We start from the raw sequence: 20,041 nt of genomic DNA on the forward strand, positions 1-20,041 counted from the left end.
TGAAAATAATTTTTTATGATCATTCAGAGCTCAGATGTCGTTTATGTTTTAGATGTCTTATTCTCAAGTGTTTACCTGTGGGCTTCGCTCTAGAGTGTGGAACTGCTGGGTATTTCTACCAAGGATCACAGACTCAGTGCTTCAACACCCCTGGCGATCAGTTCTCTCTTGGAACTGTTTAAAGTTCTTGTGAGACAGCTCTCTCTATTTTTAGTTCTCCAACAGTGTTGGTGAATGACTGTTATTCAGACTGGGGAGACCCTTTCATTGCATTTATGTATATGTATTAAGTACAGCCATCTATCAAAAGATAACTCAGAACTACCAGTGTTTGAGATGCAGATACCACCTTCACGAGATGCAGATGGGCGTGGGCTGCCTGCCCAGTCTCTGTTATGCCGTTGCTGTGGAAGCTGGGATGCATCAGGGCCTGGGTCTTTCCCGTATGCGGCTCTTCAGCTTGTCCTTCCCTGGTTTCCTTGGTGCATGTCCGTGGTGACTGAGGGCCCTGTGCTACCAGTGGCTCCGTCATGTCGCCTGTCAGTACAGTGTTTCTGTATTCCTCAGCAGCCTAATAAATGAATGGACATTTGCTCAATAAAGTTTCCTTGCTTATACGGACTGCCTGCCTTACATGGCATAACTCTCCTTTACCCAGGAAATAAGTGTGTAGACAACGTACTGAAGTGATCTGTTGATAACTAAGTTTGTCTGGTTTCTGTTAACTACTTGTATACTAGCTTTAGTTGGGCAAGACCACTAATTCTTCTGCTCCTATTGCCTTATCCATTTCTACTTGACTCCCTTAGCTCATTGCACCAACTCTTACCTTTTAATCAAATGAAAATTCACTCTGCCATCAAGTCCCTGACATTCTTGTAGCCTCCATAAAGTTTGTCCATCATATCTCACTTTTCTTCGCACCTGCAGGGGTTTCCAGGTGTGAGGGCTTGTTGGACTGTGAGGCTGTTTCTGAGAGGCCACTGCATAAAGTAGTATATTGCATTGTGTACAGGACTTCTGTTTCCTGCTCTCGACAAGGGCTGGTGGCCTGGGAATCAATTTGGCTTCAGCGGACACAGTTGTCATCTTTGACTCTGACTGGAACCCCCAGAACGACTTGCAGGCACAAGCCCGAGCCCACAGAATTGGTCAGAAGAAGCAGGTCAGTGGAGAAGCCTTTGGAAGTGGCTTGGAGGGGAGGTCGTTGTCTCTGGGTAGATACCTGTTAATTAGCTCGTAGAGAGACGCTGTCTTTAGGGCTGAGATGAGATGAGCCTGTAGTTATGGACCAGTTCTTTTTCACTGTTTGTAACGTGTATGACCAGTAACTTTCTGGCTTACTCAAAGGTACATGATGAATAGACTTAGAATTAAAAATTTCTGTTTTTGTATAGAAAAGTTGTGATATTCACATTGTTCAGCACAGTCTACTTCTGTTAACATGGTCAGTGTTAGCGCTGCTGTATGCTGCTCAAGTACGCACTTGTTCCTTCAAGGATGAATTTCAAAGTCTGTTCCAGTATTAGCTACCATTTAAGTTTCATATGTGGTTGGAGATTCAGTTTTGATAAAACAGATAATTCTTCAGCAGCATTTTTATTGTTAGGTCAAGGCTATAATAATAGTTCTTAGAGGCAATTTTTATTTAAGAATGTAGCATGCTGCCCATAGTAGAAGATATAATATATATTAATGCTTAAGTTGTCTGCTTGGATCAATGACTTACAAGTAGTAAGCCATAGCAGAGAACAGATTTTTTTTTTTTTTAATTTCCCCTCTTGGTTTTAGGCAGAAATAACTTTCTATGTGTGTGAACAGGCCATAAGCATAACATTGCCTTTTCCTACAGGTAAATATTTACCGCTTGGTTACAAAGGGGACCGTGGAGGAAGAGATCATAGAACGGGCCAAGAAGAAGATGGTATTGGACCACCTGGTGATTCAGCGCATGGATACCACTGGCCGAACGGTTCTGGAAAACAACTCTGGGAGGTCCAAGTAAGTGCCAGAAAGGTGGGAGAGGTAGCAGACATCAATTTTACATTGTCATTTTGTGTAATTCATTCATTCTTCTCATGAGATGCTCTACAACAGACATTAATCCGTTGATTACCTGGAAAGGACCAAGCCAAAACTGCAAGATGACACTTTGATTTTATTTTGCCTTCCCCATTTCTCCTTCCTCTTTTTTTTTTTTTTTTTTTTGGCATACCAGCCCTCTGCGTGTGCCCTCTTGTCTTTGCTGCCCTCCTCTTTTTTCATTTTTTTGGGGGGGTACCAGCCCTCCGCATGTGCCCTCTTGTCTTTGCTGCCCTCCTCTTTTTTCATTTTTTTGGGGGGTACCAGCCCTCTGCATGTGCCCTCTTGTCTTTGCTGCCCTCCTCTTTTTTCTTTTTTTTGGGGGTACCAGCCCTCTGCGTGTGCCCTCTTGTCTTTGCTGCCCTCCTCTCCAGCCTCTTGCTTTTGCCTCTGCCTGTCCTGTATGACACAGCAGCAGCAGTGGCAGCTGTGTGCTCGCCCTCAGGCTTCCTGCCTGGCACGTATTGCCTTGGACTTTTCAGCAGCGAGGCTGCAGCAGGTTGAGTTGGCAGCCGTTTCTTATTATTGGTAAAAATGTTGGGTGTGGAGATTGCCTTTCCTACTGAAAACAAAAGGGTATGAAAGGAAAATAGTTAAGTTTCAGCTAGCTTTATTTGGAAGCACAACAATTTCTCTTAGAGAGTTTACATTTTGACCAGATTGTTGAGTATCTTCTGTGGCAGTCTTAACAGTTGTGTTACAGGTTAAATCAAATGAGCCCTTTCTAATTAGGTGATGATGATTTTCCACTAAAAAGAAAACTAGGACAGAAAAAGCTTGTTCTTTTATTTTGGACCAGAGAGCAGGTGTTTGAAAATTCTTGGTGAACAATAACTTTCTGAATTAAAGGATGAATAGAGGATTCCCTTCTGTCATGTTGCTAATTACCTTTCTTGCTTACCCATGTAAATATATGAACCAACCAGAAAAGAATTGCTGTCTTAGTCTTTTGTTAAGTTTACCACTGCAGACTCATCCTGTGGATTAAAAACCATGAAATATTTGTGAGATCATTTTTCTTGTGGCAGAATTTCTGTTCTCACCAGTAGTTGGACCTCTTTAGGAAGAATATATATTTAGAACTCAGTAGAGGTTATTTGATGTCCCTAAGAGATTACAACTACATTTTACTTCTACAGTTCAAATCCTTTTAATAAAGAAGAGCTGACGGCGATTTTGAAATTTGGAGCAGAGGATCTCTTCAAAGAGCTTGAAGGGGAAGAATCAGAGCCTCAGGTAATTAACAGCAAGGGGAAAGAATGTCTTGATAAGTATCATCTGTGAGAGTCTAAACTTTTCTGGAAGCACATTCTGAGCCTGAGACTTTTCTAAAGAAAGAGTAGTTACTTGCAGAACATAGTTTCTCTTTTTCCTTATATGGCTGAAAGTGCTTACAGAATTGAATGGGAAAGAATGAGAAAATCATGGAGGGTTTTGACTTTGCTGTTTTTTATTCCAATTTTATTTCTTGAAATTTCTGAAGTGTCATCCTATGATTTGTATAAATAGTAGTTTGAAATGTTGGATATAAAACATTATAAAAACTGTGAGTGTAAAAGAAAATGGAATCAGAGAAGAGGGTTGGTTTATTTGCACCAGTATTCTCAGTGAATGCTGACCACTGTTGGCTTTTCACCATGTTCTTTTAGGAAATGGATATAGATGAAATTTTGCGCTTGGCTGAAACCAGAGAGAATGAAGTCTCAACAAGTGCAACAGATGAACTTCTGTCACAATTTAAGGTATTAAAATCATTGTCTGAGAAAGTCCTTGGCATTGATTTGTGAACCAATAATAAGTAATGCCTGTCAGTACTTTGTCAGTGCAAGACACTCTGGGCTTTTCTTTTTACCTAACTTAATTCATACCCCTTAAAATCACTCTCCAGAGTTCCAAGTATGGTGTGAATATAGACTGTACAGTCCTTCCCATGGGGGTGACCACCGAAGTAGTCCATCTTGCCCAGAGTCAGTGGACAGAAGAAAAATAGTTGGTGTGAGTAAGGCTGCAAATACGCTGTCAGTGGGACAGGTGGAGAACTAGATAATGTGGAGCTCCGGGAGAGACGTTAATAGAATCATAACAAAGAGAGGTCAGAGGTGTGAAAATAGAAGGTGGCAGTGGGGAGGCTCCTGATGACTTCGTGGCATTAGGGAAGTTGTGGGATGGTTGGTGGTATTTGATAGAAAATTAAATGAGATCAGGACCAAATGCAAAAGCTGGATACCGGATGAGTAGGAGGTGACCGCATTGAGTATAGACTTTATTAAAAAGCTTAGTAAGGAAAACAGTGAAAGTAATTTATAATGATGAAGGGTCAGGCAAGGTAAGGTTTTTTAAAGGTGTTACCATGTTTCTAGCTTGAGGAAAGAGCTTGAGAATAGGAAAACACTGGAAGTTCTAAGGAAAGAAGGATAATTGGTTACACATTGCCCAGGAGGAGAGTGGAAGGGATACAATCAAAAGCACAGATGGGAGAACTGGCCTTCGAAAGACAGAAGAAGAATCAACTTTGGAAGGAGAGGGGAGAGAAGATGCAGAAGCTCCAGGTGGTGACCTTACTTACCAGTAAGTGAGGTGTTTACTGAGCAGTGGAGAAGTTTTGGGATGGTGCCATCCAGGGGCCAGGAGTTGCTGGGAGGAACTTGATAGGGACTAGAGCTGAATTTAGAAGGTGGGGCTTCATGTTAGAGCAAGTCAGCAGGATCAAATGACTCTCCAGCATTACTTGAGGTCAGAAAAACTGGATCAGTTGTTCATCCCAAGGTGGAAGATTGGCTTAGGAGGCACAGAAGAGTCATCAAAGTGGCAAAGAGTTGCCCAGATTCAAGGGAGAATGTGGTTGAGTGGATTCATCATTGGTTGGTTCCGAGCATGTTAGAGAAGAGGGTAAGAGGCTACATGGATGAGTATGTGTGGTAGACCCACTAGGACTGAGAAGTGTTTGGGAGGAAGCAGTACTTTGTGATGAAGTCCAGGGTTGGCCACAGGTGGAAGTTGTCGCAGTGGGAGAAGAAGAAAGGGGCTGAGTGGATCACAGAGCTCTAGGGTCAGAGTTAATGTGTCTTAAGGATGCAGAAGATGGAGGTGAATTGTTAGCATTTCAACTGGATTTCACTTCTGTGACTAATGCTCCCTTCTTAAACAGAAATAATCTTCATGATGGTGTCCTAGTCAAAATATTATATGATTATTTAGATCTGAAAAACTTCTGCATATTACAGATTGATCAGAAGCCAGATTATTGGTGATACTTGTCTTTCTATAAGGCCCTTTTGGCCATTATGTTTCAGCATCAGGTTAGGTAGGATTCGGCTTAAATAGGGACTCTATGTCTGGAGTGCATCACTGAATTGACTTTCTTTTCCTAATAATTCTTTTTTGTTAAGCTAATTTAACTTGTTGGAAACATAACAAACATTTCTTTGAGATATTTATGACTACATGTTTCTTAAGTAATAATAACCAATCCTTAGAAAATTCTTACTATACTGTAAGCACTGTTTTAAGTACATTCTGTACATCAGTCTTTCAGTTTTTACAACAATATTATGTTGGAGTCACTTATCATCATTTATAGATGAGGAAACTGAGATGTAAGGAGGCTAAGTAGATTTCCTAAAGTCACACATGTTTGGAGTTGTTATTACTTCTTAGACAGGGATTCTGGCCTGTAGAGTGCTATTCTACTCTTGGGAAAGTTAAATTCCCAACTGCATGAACCCCTGATGTATCTGTAGTATTGGTATTTGTATCAACTAATACCATTTCAAAGTGAGATCTAAAGTAGTTAAAAACAGTGCTTAACTTGAGAGATCAGTCAGATGATTCATTTTATGGAACAGAAAAATGTTAAATTTTAAATCTCAGAAATTACATACCTCTGGTTTTGTCCTGTAATATTAAAATTCTGATTGTGAAGACATGATATCCATGTTGGAAATTAGAGTTAATTTTGCCCGAAAGTTCTGATTTCAGTGTCAGCTCTTAAGTTATTTTGAGGAATGGAACCTCGTAAACCTCTTTAACTTCAGTCCTGACCTGGGGCCTGCCCACCACTGCTCAGAAGTGGCCAGAGTTGGTAGATGTTTCTCTGTAGCCGTAGTCTAAGGCTTTCAAACTCATACATGCAGATGCCTTTCTTTCTGGGATACATATTATGTCTGTATAAATATAATTAAATGTCTGATATCAGGCTTTCCTGATAGCTCAGTTGGTAAAAAATCTTACTACAGTGCAGAAGACTGGGATTTGATCCCTTGGTCAGGAAGATCTCCTGGAGAAGGCAATGGCAATCCACTCCAGTATTTTTGCCTGAAAAATCCCATGGACAGAGGAGTCCATGGGGTCACAAGAGTCAGACATGACTTAGTGACCAGACTACAAAATGAAGTAAATGGAATATTATTCCCAGTTTGCTTGAATTTTTTGCATTTTATGTTTTCGTTTTTATTCCTGAGACTAACGCACTTTTGAGCATGTGAAATTATGAAATACTGTTAGCTTCTGTACTTTTAATAAAAGTGAATCAGGTAACCAGTTGACTAGACAGTAGCTACTGCTTTGAGTTGTGCTTTGTTTCAGATGAGCTCTATTCAGTATCAGCTTACAATGCACAGGCCTGTCAGTCCACACTGGGCTAACATTAGGGGTTCGGATGTGATGATCTATATTTACTTTATTTTTGGCCACACAGCACAGCATGTGGGATCTTAGTTCCCTGACCAGTGATCAAACCTGTGTCCATCCGCTGCAGTCTTGCAGTGGAAGCATGGAGTCCTAACCACTGGGCCACCAGGGAATTCCCTGCAAATATTGTCATCTAAATAAATCTAAAAGTTCTAGTTAATATATTAGAAAATGTGTATGATTTAATAGCACGTCTTTTAATAAAACATAAGACAGCTTGTATATTTTTATCTTTCTTTATTCTTCAGTAAAATTCCTGATGAACTTTAGAACTTGGCGAGTAGATTTTGTTGAGGGGATAAGGGAGAAATTAGTAGAAAACTGATTTTTTTGATTATGTAATATAAGAGTCCTCTTATTCATAGCATTTTAGATTCAAAACACTGCATGAGTTGGTGTTTCAGTAGATGGTGTTTGGGAAATAGTGAAATGTCGGTCAGACAGTGAAGTCCTTTTGTTGTAAGGTTGCCAACTTTGCAACGATGGAGGATGAAGAAGAGCTTGACGAGCGTCCTCACAAGGACTGGGATGAGATCATCCCAGAGGAGCAAAGGAAGAAAGTGGAGGAGGAAGAGCGGCAGAAGGAGCTGGAAGAGATTTACATGTTGCCTCGAATTCGGAGTTCCACTAAAAAGGTGATCAAGTGAGACAAAAGAGACGGATGTGCTTCTGACGTGCAGGGTTCCAGGGCAGAGTTTCGGGAACTTAGCAGAGGGAAGTGGAAGCTTGCACAGGGCCCAGGAGCGTACCTGGGAGACGTTCGATCTCTACATCTTGGCCCTTTGTGAGATGGCTGGACGTGATTTGAGTTTGACACAAGGCTGCCTTTTGCACCTGAGACTAAAAGTAGTAATTTTAACAGTTGGGCTCTGGTTGGCGAGGCCTTCAGCTTTCAGAGTCAAATGTCTCTTCCTCTGTAAATGCTCGTTCATAGCACTTGGTATAAATACTTAGTAAGAGATTATATAAAGGTGCTTCAGTTACAAAGTGCCATCATAGGCACTATCTAATTTGATTTTTGCAAGAACATAGAAATAGATAAACTCTGTTTTTATTACTCAGTTTGTTGGTGATAGCACACTCAGGTTTGCCTAAGATCCTAGTAAATCAATATTAGCTCATAGTAGTTGTCACTGAGTATGCACAGTGTACCAGGCATAAGTCAGTGCTTTTACAGTAACTGATTCATTTAGTTCATATGAAAACCCTGTATTATAGGTGCTATTATTCCCATTTTACAAATGGAAAACAAAGGCATGGAGAGGTAATTTGCCCAAGGAAATAAACATGAACCTACAATCCAGATATTTTTATTCCAGTGTACTTAATGATGACCAGATGACCAGAGACAGTATGTACTTAATGATGACCAGAGACTGTATGTCTCTGGCAGTGTGAATACACAAGCAGATCTTCTTTCATTGCATGCTATCTGCCTCCTCCTTTCTTAAAGGCAGATTGACTTGCCTGATAAATAGGAAGTTCCGAGCTTTAAGGAGTTAAGATGGGCTGGTCTTAGTCCTTAGATCACTTGGACCTGGCATTTGCTACAGTGTAACTTTGCGTTTTCAGGCTCAGACAAATGACAGTGACTCTGATACTGAGTCCAAGAGACAGGCCCAGAGGTCCTCTGCCTCTGAGAGTGAGACAGATGACTCTGATGACGACAAGAAGCCCAAGCGCAGAGGGCGTCCCCGAAGTGTGCGGAAGGACCTGGTGGAGGGGTTCACAGACGCCGAGATCCGGAGGTTGGTGGAGGCCCCGCTCTCCCTCCCCTCACGTGTGGGTGGGCATGCTGTAAGCCTCAGGTGATGCGTCCCTGACCTGGGGGACAGGGCGGAGGGCAGCAGGGAGACGAGTCGTGCCCAAGACCCCGGGATGATTCTGCCTTCTCCAGGCTTTTCCTCAGTTGAGCTCTTTGTTTACTTCTTGTTCTCTGCTCTGAACATTTCATGATGAAGAAAGTCCAGCCACGAGGAAAGAGGCTGTTGGAGGTCACCTTGGGCTGGAACTTTCTTTTGTTTTTATTGAAGAATTTGAGTACATACATGCATGCATATTTAACAGTGTATATAGAAGAAATGGTATAATATAAAAAATTAAAGCAGTACAGATAACCCCAGTTTACTTTCTGTTAGTGTTAATACTGGTATCAGTTTGGTTTACTAATACACACATGTTGTTATACACAGCATATTGTTCGGCAGCTTGCTTCTTGTCACTTTCAGCCAGTTTTAGGTATCTTTCTATTTCAGTACTTATTACACATTTGTTGGTATCTGATTGAATCCCTCTGCCCTCCAGAAAAATCTAAAATTGTTGCATTGACACCATTTCCCCCTAGTTTCTGTTATCTTTTTAAACAGGTGAAGAAAGTAGAAACTGTGAAGATAGCTAGCTTTATGATCTAATCCATATTATTAATTTAACTGTATCATGTAGTCCTTTTAAGTCAGTATTTGAAACCATGAGGTCGTTGTTTCCCACTAAATGTTATACCTGTTCTGTTCTTCTTTCTTTATTATGGAAAAACGTAAATACATACAAGCATTGATAAGACGTCAGCAGCCTTCCCCTGGGCATCGTCTTAACCCTTGCGAATCGGTAGTCCATCTTGTATGTGGCCCTGCTTCTGCCGCCCCTGCCCCGAGTGTCACACAGAGAATGCTGTGTGTTGTGCTATGGCTAAGTGGGAGGTGCCAGAGGTGTTCACTAGGCCTGCTTGGTTTACTGCTTTTCAGGTCTTCTGTGTTCTCTGATTGTCCTATGCATTATTGGAAATGGGTGTTGACATCTCTATTGTTGCTGTATTATTTATTTCCTCTATTTTGTCAGTTACTGCGTCCCATATTTTGGGGCTCTGCTGTTAGGTGTGTATACTTGATGATGTGTTGTGTTGATGGACTGGCCCTTTTCTCGTTATAAAATGTCCTTTGTCTCCAGCAGCAGTTTATGTCTGAAAGTTTATATCTTGGTTCAGTACTCATGTAGATACTCTAACTCTTTTGATATTGTATGTGTGGTATCTTTTCCCTTTTTTATTGCAATCTATTTGTGTCTTTGAATCTAACTTGCAACTCTTACAGGCTGTATTTAGATGATTTTTTAAAATTCATTCTATTGGTTTCTTTGTTTTGATTGAAGTCTTTAAATCATTTACATTTAATGCAATTACTGATAAAATAGAATTTATGTCTGCATTTTTGTTTGTTTTTTATGTCTTGTATCTTTTTTGTTTTGTTATTTCCCCCATTACTGCCTTCTTCTGTATTGCATGATTTTTAGTATACTATTTTAGTTTTCTTGTTTCTTTTACATTTTAAAAATTATTTTCTTAGTGGTTTCCCTGGAGATTATAATTAATATTTTAACTTAGAACAATTTAGTTTGGACTAGTATCAACTTAATTTCAGTGGTATTCTAAAACTTAACTCCAATTTAGGTACATTCCTTCTCCCTTTTTGTGCTTTTATTGTCAGGTTTAAAATCATTCAGTTCAGTTCAGTCGCTCAGTCGTATCCAACTCTTTGCGACCCCTTGAATTGCAGCACGCCAGGCCTTCCTGTCCATCACCAGCTCCTGGAGTTTACTCAAACTCACGTCCATCGAGTCGGTGATGCCATCCAGCCATCTCATCCTCTGTCGTCCCCTTCTGCCCCCAATCCCTCCCAGCATCAGAGTCTTTTCCAGTGAGTCAACTCTTCGCATGAGGTGGCCAAAGTACTGGAGTTTCAGCTTTAGCATCATTCCCTATAAAGAAATCCCAGGGCTGATCTCCTTCAGAATGAAGTAAAAAATTACTGAAAAAAATACGTGTACACTGTTTTTTACTTACTCAGGTATCCTCCTGAGGCTCTTGTTTATTCATGTGGATTTGAGTTATTTCATGTGTTTTCATTTCTGCCCCAAGTACTCTATTTTAGTATTTCTTTTAGGGCAGGTCTGCAGCAACAAGTTGTGTCTTGATTTATTGGGGAATGTCAATTTCTCCTTTGTTTTTGAAGGATAGTCTTTATTCTTTTTCTCTTTAACATCGGATAGTCTCAGTTGATTTACCTTTTCACTGATGTTTTTCTTCTGTCAGTTCACATCTACTCCTGTGATTTTTTTTCATCTTATGTATTGTACTTTTCAACTCCAGTTTATATGTGACTCCTTTATATAATTTCCATCTCTGCTAGTATTTTCCATTTAGTGATACATCATTCTCAAATTTTCATTAAATTCTTCAGACATGGATTCCTTTAGTTCTTGTATATATTTACAATAGTTGATTAAATCCTTTGTCTATTAAGTTCAACTTTTGGATTTCCTAGAGACTATTTCCATTGAAAACTGCCTTCTTCCCCTGTATATGGATTATACTCTCTTGTTTCCTATAACTTTTTGTTGAAAACTGGACATTTTAAGTGGTACAGTGTGGCTAGTCTGGACATCAGAATCCCCCTGCCAGCCAGTTTTTTGTGTTTGCTGTTCATTGTTGTCATTGTTTGCTTACTTAGTAACTTTTCTGGACTAGTTCTGTGAAGTCTCTGCTCATTTAGCTTAGAGCTCAGCTAATGATTGGGCAGAGGCTTTCTTAAGCACCTTAAGTCTACCAAACAGTAAATCTCCAGCCTTTGCTGAAGGACTCCTTGTGAATGCTGAGGCATGTGTTCAGTGCTCTTGCAGGCAGTTTACGACTTTGCCTTATCCTTCAGCTCGTGTTTGTGTGGAGCCTGAGGACTGGTCAGAGGTGAGAGATGAACGGCTTCTTGTGTCTTTGCTGTGCCTGCACACAGCCCTACACATGTGCAGCCTTCTAGATTCCCGGGAATATGTCTGAGCTTTTCAAAGACGCCTGTGAACATCTTCTCACCTGTGAACACCCCAGTTTTTCCATAGCAGTTCTTGATCAGCTTATTCATCCCCAGCTTATAATGCTGCTTCAGGCAGCCATGGTGTTAAACCTTTGTCTCTAATTAATTTTTGACTGATGAACTATGGACAGTGTCTTCACAAAGACCCAAGTCAAATGAAGACAAGCCTGAGAATGGAGTTTCTCAGGGTGCCATCGGTCAGGCCAGATAGCACTGTGCTCTGGGGAAGAAGCTTCTGTGGAGCTCCAGGCCCATTCTGCTCCCTGTAATGGCTGCTGTGTTGCTGTTTGCTGGCTGCTGTAGCTAGAAAAGGGGTTTTCAAGGCAGTCTTGGTGCTGGGGAGAGGGCACGGGAAATAGAGCAAGTCAAAATGGCAGAGAGCTCACCATTCATACTGAGATTCAGCTATTTTCTTGAATATATGCTTATAAGTTAGCTGCAAGCCTTTGATTAATTTCCAGCATTCCAACAAAGTTGACTTGGACAGTTTTTGCCAGTGTTTTTGTTGCTTTTGTGAAGGAGCAGATTTTCAGGGGTTCTTATTACTCCATCATTCCTAGAATGCTTCTCTGTCTCACTATTATTTTGAAGTAGGCTCAAAGGACATATTTCAGATGTAAAGTATGTGAGTATATGTCAAGAAAGAGAAATGCAGAGTTGGGGAGTAGCCCTCAGGCTGGCTTTCACACACAGCACTTTCCTAATCCTTGTACCCATGCTGTTCCTTTGATGTTGTTTCTTAGCTGTTGTCACATTCATCACCACTTTTAAGAATCGCTACGCCTTCTCTTTTCATTTTTTTCTCCATGGTATCTCTTCTTTCACTGTTAGCTAACCAGATAATTTGGCATTTTATAGTGATGACCTTCATATATTGTGAATCTTGGTTTTTAGTGAAAGTGCTAGTGGTTGGCTCTAGGGAGGGGAACAGATTACACATATATTGGCATTTAGCATAGTTTAGGCTAGAGACTTGTGGAAGGATGATTAGGTTTTAGGTTGGAGACACCGTTTGGCAGAAGGAGTCAGAGTTTCCAAAATAGTTTTGCCTAAAAAGTTTAAAATCATATATTTTAGTTTGCCTCATTACAAAAAGTACTTGAGGCAGTCCTAAAACTCTTCTAGTTGTATTATTGACCAGAACATAATGGAAAATATTGTAGTATGGAATTGGAAGTAACAGCAGTGGACTGAATAGACCAGTAAAACTGTATGGGATTTTATCATAAGAGTTGTGGTTACTAAATCATTTATTACCTATTACCTATTAACTTGTACCTTCTAAAACTGATAGTACTAGAGTTAAGCCATTTCCTTGGAGAAGAACACTCCAGTGTTCTTGCCTGGAGAATCCCAGGGACGGGGGAGCCTGCTGGGCTGCTGTCTATGGGGTCACACAGAGTCAGACACGACTGAAGCGACTTAGCAGCAGAGTTAAGCCACCATACTCAATTACATCCCTAAGCAGTTTCATGACCAGTCACTGAGAATAAAGTTGATCTTTGGTTTGAAAAGCTTTTTAGCACTCATTTTAAGTTGGCCATTTTCAAAGGCATTCAATATTTACTCGTGTAGTGGCAGTTGCAAGGATTGGGCAAAATCTCTTTTTGACCATTTTCATGTTTTTGACCATTTTTATGGCTTATATTTCGTCACAGGATGTGTTTGCACCAGCATAGCCGAAGTCTGCTTTTTAAATGTGATTTATTAATCATTTTCCTAGGTTCATCAAGGCGTATAAGAAGTTTGGTCTCCCTCTTGAACGGTAAGCTTAGTAACACAATAGTTTCTTATCCACCTCTTTTTCCCTTCTGTTATGTAGCAGTTTCTTTTTTTGGTTCTGTTTTCCATTTTTAAGGTCTGGCACCTATTGACAGTGATTTTTTAGACATGACATGCTCCAGATGACTTGGAGATCAACAAAACATTTTGCAGATGTAACTGCACTTTGCTTCTAGGAACATTGCAGTGAATGGAAGTAGGCTGGAGAAAGGAAAGTGAGCACAAAGAGGCAAACTAGTGCTGATAGCTTCTGGGCACGTCACCCGACGGCCCATTTAGTTAATAAAGAAAGCTGAGCCCTTTCCCCCGTTTTCTGAATTAGTCTGTTTTTGTGGACTCTTCCAAGTCAAATTCTTTATGATGGAAAGTGAGTAAGTTAGTCATAGTCACTGCTGGAGGGTTCTTGTTGGAGCCTTGAACAGTCAGATGAGGAATGAAGAGAAAAGTGTCTTTGCAGGAACAAGCTTACGCAAAACCAAGCGGTAGCTCACTTGGGCACAGGCCTTGAGGGCTGTCCCGGTATGTGTCTCTCCTCAGGCTGGAGTGCATCGCACGTGATGCTGAGCTGGTAGATAAGTCTGTGGCGGATCTGAAGCGCTTGGGGGAACTGATTCACAACAGCTGTGTGTCAGCAATGCAGGAATATGAAGAGCAGCTGAAAGAAAATGCCAGCGAGGGTAAGTCAGCAAGTCTGCCTCAGTGATGCTCACAGACCTGGATCGGGATCTCTGCTGCTCAGGGGTCTCTTCTCCTCACTCTTTCTTCACACTTGTATCCTGTGCTGCCCTCCTTTTTGGAAGTGTGTATTCTCACCTGCCTTTATTTATGTGAGCTCAGTTGTTAGATCCCAAAGATTTACTCCCAAACGAAGTTGATTTGCCCAGGGTGCAGAGCACTGAACAAGTGGAATGATTTCTTTTAATGTTACTGTAGAAAGTTCACGTTGGCTTGGATGATGTAAAGATTTGAGGAGGTAAAGCCTGACTGGGCACGATTGTATCGTGGTTGCAAGAGAGCACATTACAGAGCACCAGAAGGAATTATCTTGGATGCACATACAGGTGTTGTTTTGTTGTGTAAAGGATTTAGAGGATTAATCCAAATAGACAAAGCAGTAGCTGAATATTATAAAACTCTTTGTGAGCGTGAGTCTTTTTTGGCACTAGAATTTGACCTGTAGCATGTTTTCTCTTATACACCAAAAGCACTTTTGCCTGTCCTCTACAAGCAGGAGGTGTCAGGAGAGAGCTGAGGTCCTTGTTGTTAAAGGATGCCCTTACAGTTGACCCTCAAAGAGATGAAGGTGTGACCATTCCAGTTCCCTGGCCTGTGGTGTATCTGTGCAGTTGCCTCCATTCTTGTCTCCCTTCACTGAGGTTACTCACAGGAGGCTCTGTCAGCTGTGATTAAGGGTTCACATGTGGGAGGCAGCCAGTGTACCTGGAATCTTGGTCCTGATGGTTCTCAGCTGCAAGATCTGAGACAAGTGATAGCCTTTCAAGGATCTGGTGCAGAATGGAGTAGTAGCCCTGAGTCAGTGGGCTTGGATGGCCACTTGAATAATTTCATACATGTGAAGTGCTTGTCGTCATGTTTGCCTTGCAGTGTTAGCTATTTCACCAAGTAGAGCATTATTTGTGCTCCGAAATTTTCTTCTTTATACTATTAACTGAAAGTAATAGAATTTTAAAATACCTTGAATATAGTCAAAAACATTTTTTAGGTGTGGTTTTTGTTTTTTTTTCCCCATGAAAGAAAGAAAAACTTGAGTGGTATGGACAATGATCCAAATTTGTGCTTTTATAGCACCCAGAATACATTCAAAAGTAAACCTTAGCATTACAGTGCTTTTCTTTTTTCCTTGTAATTGGTTTGAATAAGTATTACACTCATATGGCTCAAAAATGAAAACCAACTATCCCTGTTTCTTGTCTCTTTCTAGAAATGTAAAATATATATATGTTCAAAAAAGGAATAGATACTATTTTAACACAGTTGGTGATGTAGCATGCATACTGTTGTACCTTGCTTTGTCCATCTCACAGCATATTTGGGAATATTTCCTTGTGACAGGTGCCCCCTCGCCCACATACCTCTTTTCTCTGCTTATTCACAATCTGAATCTGATGGATTGCTTCCTCTGGGCATTACTTAACTTATTTCCATATACCTGTATTTTCTATAAACTGGCATTGAGTGTATTCCTGAGTCCAGGTTTCCTGCATTGGCAGACGAATTCTTTAGCATATGCCACCAGGAAAGCCCCTTCCATAGACCTGTATTTTCTGTACACTGGCACTTAGTGTAGTCCTGAATCCAATTTCCAATTCTAGTGTAAGATTATTGATACCTCTTTTCTCAAGCCAAGAAATTTTTGTTCCTAGAAATGTTAGCATAATCATGTATTTGTCTCACACGTGTTTCCAAATATTAATATCCAATTTTACTGGGTTTTTTTTTTTTTTTTGGTTTGGATTTTTGTTTGTTTGTTTTGGCTGTCTCTCAGCTTGCTTGGTCTTAGTTCCCTGGATTGAACCTGGGCTGTGGCAGTGAAAGCCTGGAGCCCTAACCATTAGACTGCCAAGGAATTCCCCCGGTGTTACTGTTAACACTAAGACTTCTCAATGCAAAGTCTGATTCTTTTGCATTTCTTTTTGTCCTTAAAATCCATGCATTAGCAGTGTACGAAGTACTGTGTTTTAAAATTGTTTGAAATTGTTCTTTTCCCTGTGTGGTTATGCCACCAACTTATAATATGTAGTTCAGTATCTTTTGTTTACATTTCAGTTTCTAGGGACTGCTTTTCTTGTTTTTATGAAACTGTGTGTGTTTTAATTATGTAAACCATTTGCATGGCCCAGAGTCAGAACTGTCAAATAAGGAACGCATGGAGAACCTTGCCTTCATCCCTGTCCCCGGGGCTGTCTTTTCTCCCACAGACAAGTGCCATTATATCACGGATTTCGACTTTGGCCAGAAAGTCTGTGGTTAGAGTTGACCTGCTTTGTTTTTGCCTCTTCAAATTACTTTAATTTGAAACTCGAGCTAGGGATAACCTTTCCATGACTTATTTTGTTCATCCTTTCAAATGTGTTAGGTATTAACTTGATCTCAGGCTTTTATAGTAAAGAAGTTCATTTTAAAAAAATTTATCGATGGGTTAGAAAAACAAAAGAAAAATCTTAAGTGTTTATATCACTCCTTGAAAATCTTCTTTCATTAGTTTTAGAGCCAAAGTATAAAACAAAGAGGAAGATTAAAATACAATTATAAACACTGCTGGACTGAAAAATTCTAAATCTTAAAAAACCGAACTGTTTAGAGATTATTTTACAAACATTAATTGAGAAAACTTTTTGCCTTATTGATTGTATCTTTGGATTAACAGTAAACCAGAGATATACATTGAGGGAATAAGAGAGCATTTAGGATTGTTCACCTGCGTTTTCTATGAATTCTCACGTATAGTGAGAATTCTGTATACTTCTTCTGTGTACACTTCTGAACAGTGAATTCTCATGTAACAAATATGCAATTGATGTTCTTTAGGCAAAGGACCAGGGAAAAAGAGAGGCCCAACTATCAAGATATCTGGGGTTCAGGTTAATGTGAAATCTATTATCCAACATGAAGAAGAGTTTGAGATGCTGCATAAATCTATCCCTGTAGACCCTGAAGAAAAAAAAAAGTGAGTATAACATGTACCCATGCACAGGTGGTTGTGCCATTAGAAAACAGATTTGAAGTTACAGAGTAGTATTTTCATTGTCTTTTTGATGTACTAGAATGCTTTGTCTATGTTCATTTGTGTTTATTTCCAAATCAGAAAGGCCTCTCCTCTCACGTCTTCCTGCTTTGGAAAACTTTTCAGATATTGCTTATCCTGTCGTGTCAAGGCTGCACATTTTGATGTTGAATGGGGAGTAGAGGACGACTCTCGTCTATTGCTGGGAATTTATGAACATGGCTATGGAAACTGGGAGCTAATTAAAACGGACCCAGAGCTTAAGTTAACTGACAAAGTAAGTGATTATCTGTGGTGCTGGAGATTTCTAGAAGATTTGTTGTATATCTTTTTATCAATGACTTACTTTTAACTGTTTTCTGAGGGGTGGGGGATCAAATTAAAGATTAGTACAACAGTAAATTCCTGGGGTTTCTATCCTTGAAAACATTACTGTCTTTAGTGGACTGTGGCACTATTTCAGAGCTGAAGATAATAGCCAGGTGAAATTTTGGGGAAATATATAGGAGAAATCTTAATATTCTGATATTTATCGTAGGTTAGATCTCATTGCAACAAATACCAGGGTTGGATTATTAATAATAAAAGCACTCCTCAGCCTGAGTTGTTGGCACTTTCTTTAAAACGATATTGGGTCAGTTCTCCACCTGGAGAAAGAATGAGCCATGCCTTGGTATTTTTTGTAATGGAGTTAAACACGGGCTGTACTTCTCCCACAAAATTAAGCCTCCCACCCTATCCGTTGCACATCAGGCTGCCTAGTAGTGAGGCCGTGCTCAGAGCTGTAAGCAGGGAAAGCTGACTGGCTCAAATTTTCGTAGGATGCGCTCCATGTTGGGCTCCCGGCAGGGCTTTTCCCGGCACGTCCCTCAGTGCTCATCCCAGGTGCGGTGTTCTCAGAGGGTGCCAGCACCCTGCCATAAGCACTGAGACCACATCCAGCCTGGCCAGGAGGCCCAGCTGCGTCCTGGCGTAGCTCAGTGCTCTCCGGCAATGCTCTAAGAAGCATTTTCAATCTAAAACGAAGCTTTAACCTAGCTCCAGGGATTCCCTGCTCCTGGAAGGAGGAAATCCACGACGGCTGGGATGCTCTAGCAGACGAAGCCAACAAGCCCCTCCTACCTGAGTTGTTCTACCCTGTTAACAGCACAGGTAGGAGCCAGTGGGAGAGCTGGATTTCTCCATCCCATTTTGTAAAATGAGAACGGCTCATAAGGGATGTTCAGTGACTGGGAGCCATGGACATGAGATAGGATCTGAGGCTTTATCTGTGTTCTGGGTGGTTGGGGAGGGAAAGGATCGTTCAGCTGTTTGTCATCTCTGTTCATCCTGATCCACTAACCGGGCTGTGGGCCATGCCGGGTGCTTCTCTTCCTTTCCTGTTGAAGATTCTGCCCGTGGAGACAGATAAAAAGCCCCAGGGGAAGCAGCTGCAGACCCGAGCAGACTACTTGCTGAAGCTGCTCAGGAAGAGTCTGGAGAAGGAGGGCGCTGTGACGGGCGGGGAAGAGGTGAGTGCAGCTGCCAGCCTGGCGTCCCCCGGGGCCTGAGGCTCCTGCCCTGCAGGGTTAGGTGGGCAAGAGATGCCCCTTCCGGGTGCAGCACAGAATGCTATCCTCTCCTTGTCAGCTGTTGCTACTGGGAGTTCAGTGGTAATGGTTTGGTTGGTAATGGTAGGAATGTTCGTGTAGTAATTGAACACCTAAACACCTTGGCATAAACCCATTCTTCTAGAATACTGCCTCAAAATAGTTCTCATCTCTCCCAGTGCCACTGGTCTAGATAGACTTTCGCTATTGCTTTATGCCGTTTCCTTGATTTTGGAATATAGATCTTGTTACTGTCTGAACATCACTGCATTTGCTTGTTCCAGCTAACACTGGCTACGTGTAGTCACAGGTCCCAGGGATAAAATGGGTAATTAGGATACACAGTTAATTCAGACAGTAGACTTCAGTTGCAGTGAGTGACCTTACCTGCTCAGTGAAAGATTTCAGCTGAGTTACTAATGGACTCCTCCTTTACCTTTTATTTCCTCAACTTGTCATTTCTCTTCAAGCCTGGAAAGATGCAAATCACAGTTAGGAGATAGTTCAGGTTACAGCCAGTACCAGTAGCCTTTGTGTGTACATACTCCTTAAGTGCTCCCAGAGCTATGCCATTTGTGTTAATTTCCCTGCATTATAAACAAAGCAAATTTCAGAAAACAAAAAATCCCAATCCCATACTTTGTCCTTAACAAAGTCCCATTATGTAAGTAATGTCACTCTTCACATAATATGTTGAGGATATTCTGTAAGTTAGGTTCTGGAGAGAGAGATGAGACCATGGTTTTTACTTTTGGATAATACTATATCTGAGTGGATAAACACATTTTCCTTATTTTTAGATATAGCATGCTTCTCCATTTTTTTATGTTCCTGTTACTATCTTTTGCATATTATCTTTCTTCGTATTTGTGCATAAGGTGATTTTCCTTCTTTTGAATTTTGTCTTGAGATTGAATTCCAAAAAATGGAGTCAGTGGGTTCACGAATATGGACATTTTTGTGAGGCACAGAATGATTTATTTTTTCCTCCTTCAGATAAAATTGATTGCACTACCATGAATTTTCTTTTGAGTTTCCTCTTTTGAATTATGTGGCTGCTACTATTCAAAGAATCGTAATGTTATGTGGTCATACTTTTGAGGGACTTGATTTATAGTTTTATCATCATTTTCTTCTGGTTTCCAGGCCAAATTAAAGAAGCGGAAGCCTCGAGTGAAAAAGGAAAACAAAGCACCGAGGCTGAAGGACGAGCATGGAATTGAGTTTTCATCTCCTCGACACTCAGACAATCCATCAGAAGAGGGAGAAGTAAAGGTGTGAGGCTGCGTTTCAGT

General features: G+C 40.8%; 1 protein-coding gene across 32 annotated transcripts in view; it reads left to right on the top strand.

The window, feature by feature from the left end:
• CHD2 (chromodomain helicase DNA binding protein 2) overlaps positions 1–20,041 on the top strand; it is a 112,101-nt gene that overhangs the window by 64,821 nt on the left and 27,239 nt on the right. For 24 of the 32 annotated variants that reach the window (XM_086364778.1, XM_086364784.1, XM_086364768.1 and 21 more), the window contains 12 exons: positions 1,016–1,165; positions 1,853–2,001; positions 3,222–3,318; positions 3,732–3,824; positions 7,236–7,406; positions 8,344–8,519; positions 13,354–13,395; positions 13,950–14,089; positions 16,962–17,100; positions 17,284–17,434; positions 18,546–18,668; positions 19,893–20,021. In XM_086364778.1, the coding sequence (XP_086220904.1) occupies positions 1,016–1,165; positions 1,853–2,001; positions 3,222–3,318; positions 3,732–3,824; positions 7,236–7,406; positions 8,344–8,519; positions 13,354–13,395; positions 13,950–14,089; positions 16,962–17,100; positions 17,284–17,434; positions 18,546–18,668; positions 19,893–20,021 (1,560 nt within the window). Of the gene's footprint in view, positions 1–1,015; positions 1,166–1,852; positions 2,002–3,221; positions 3,319–3,731; positions 3,825–4,519; positions 4,651–7,235; positions 7,407–8,343; positions 8,520–13,353; positions 13,396–13,949; positions 14,090–16,961; positions 17,101–17,283; positions 17,435–18,545; positions 18,669–19,892; positions 20,022–20,041 lie in introns of all 32 variants that reach the window. The other 8 variants (XM_086364791.1, XM_086364775.1, XM_086364777.1 and 5 more) reach the window with 2 other exon arrangements.

This window comes from Bos grunniens, chromosome 21 (genome assembly GCF_055505025.1).
Source record: "Bos grunniens cultivar Pamir isolate PY7600 chromosome 21, Bosgru_T2T1.0, whole genome shotgun sequence".
Taxonomy (NCBI): Eukaryota; Metazoa; Chordata; class Mammalia; order Artiodactyla; family Bovidae; genus Bos; species Bos grunniens.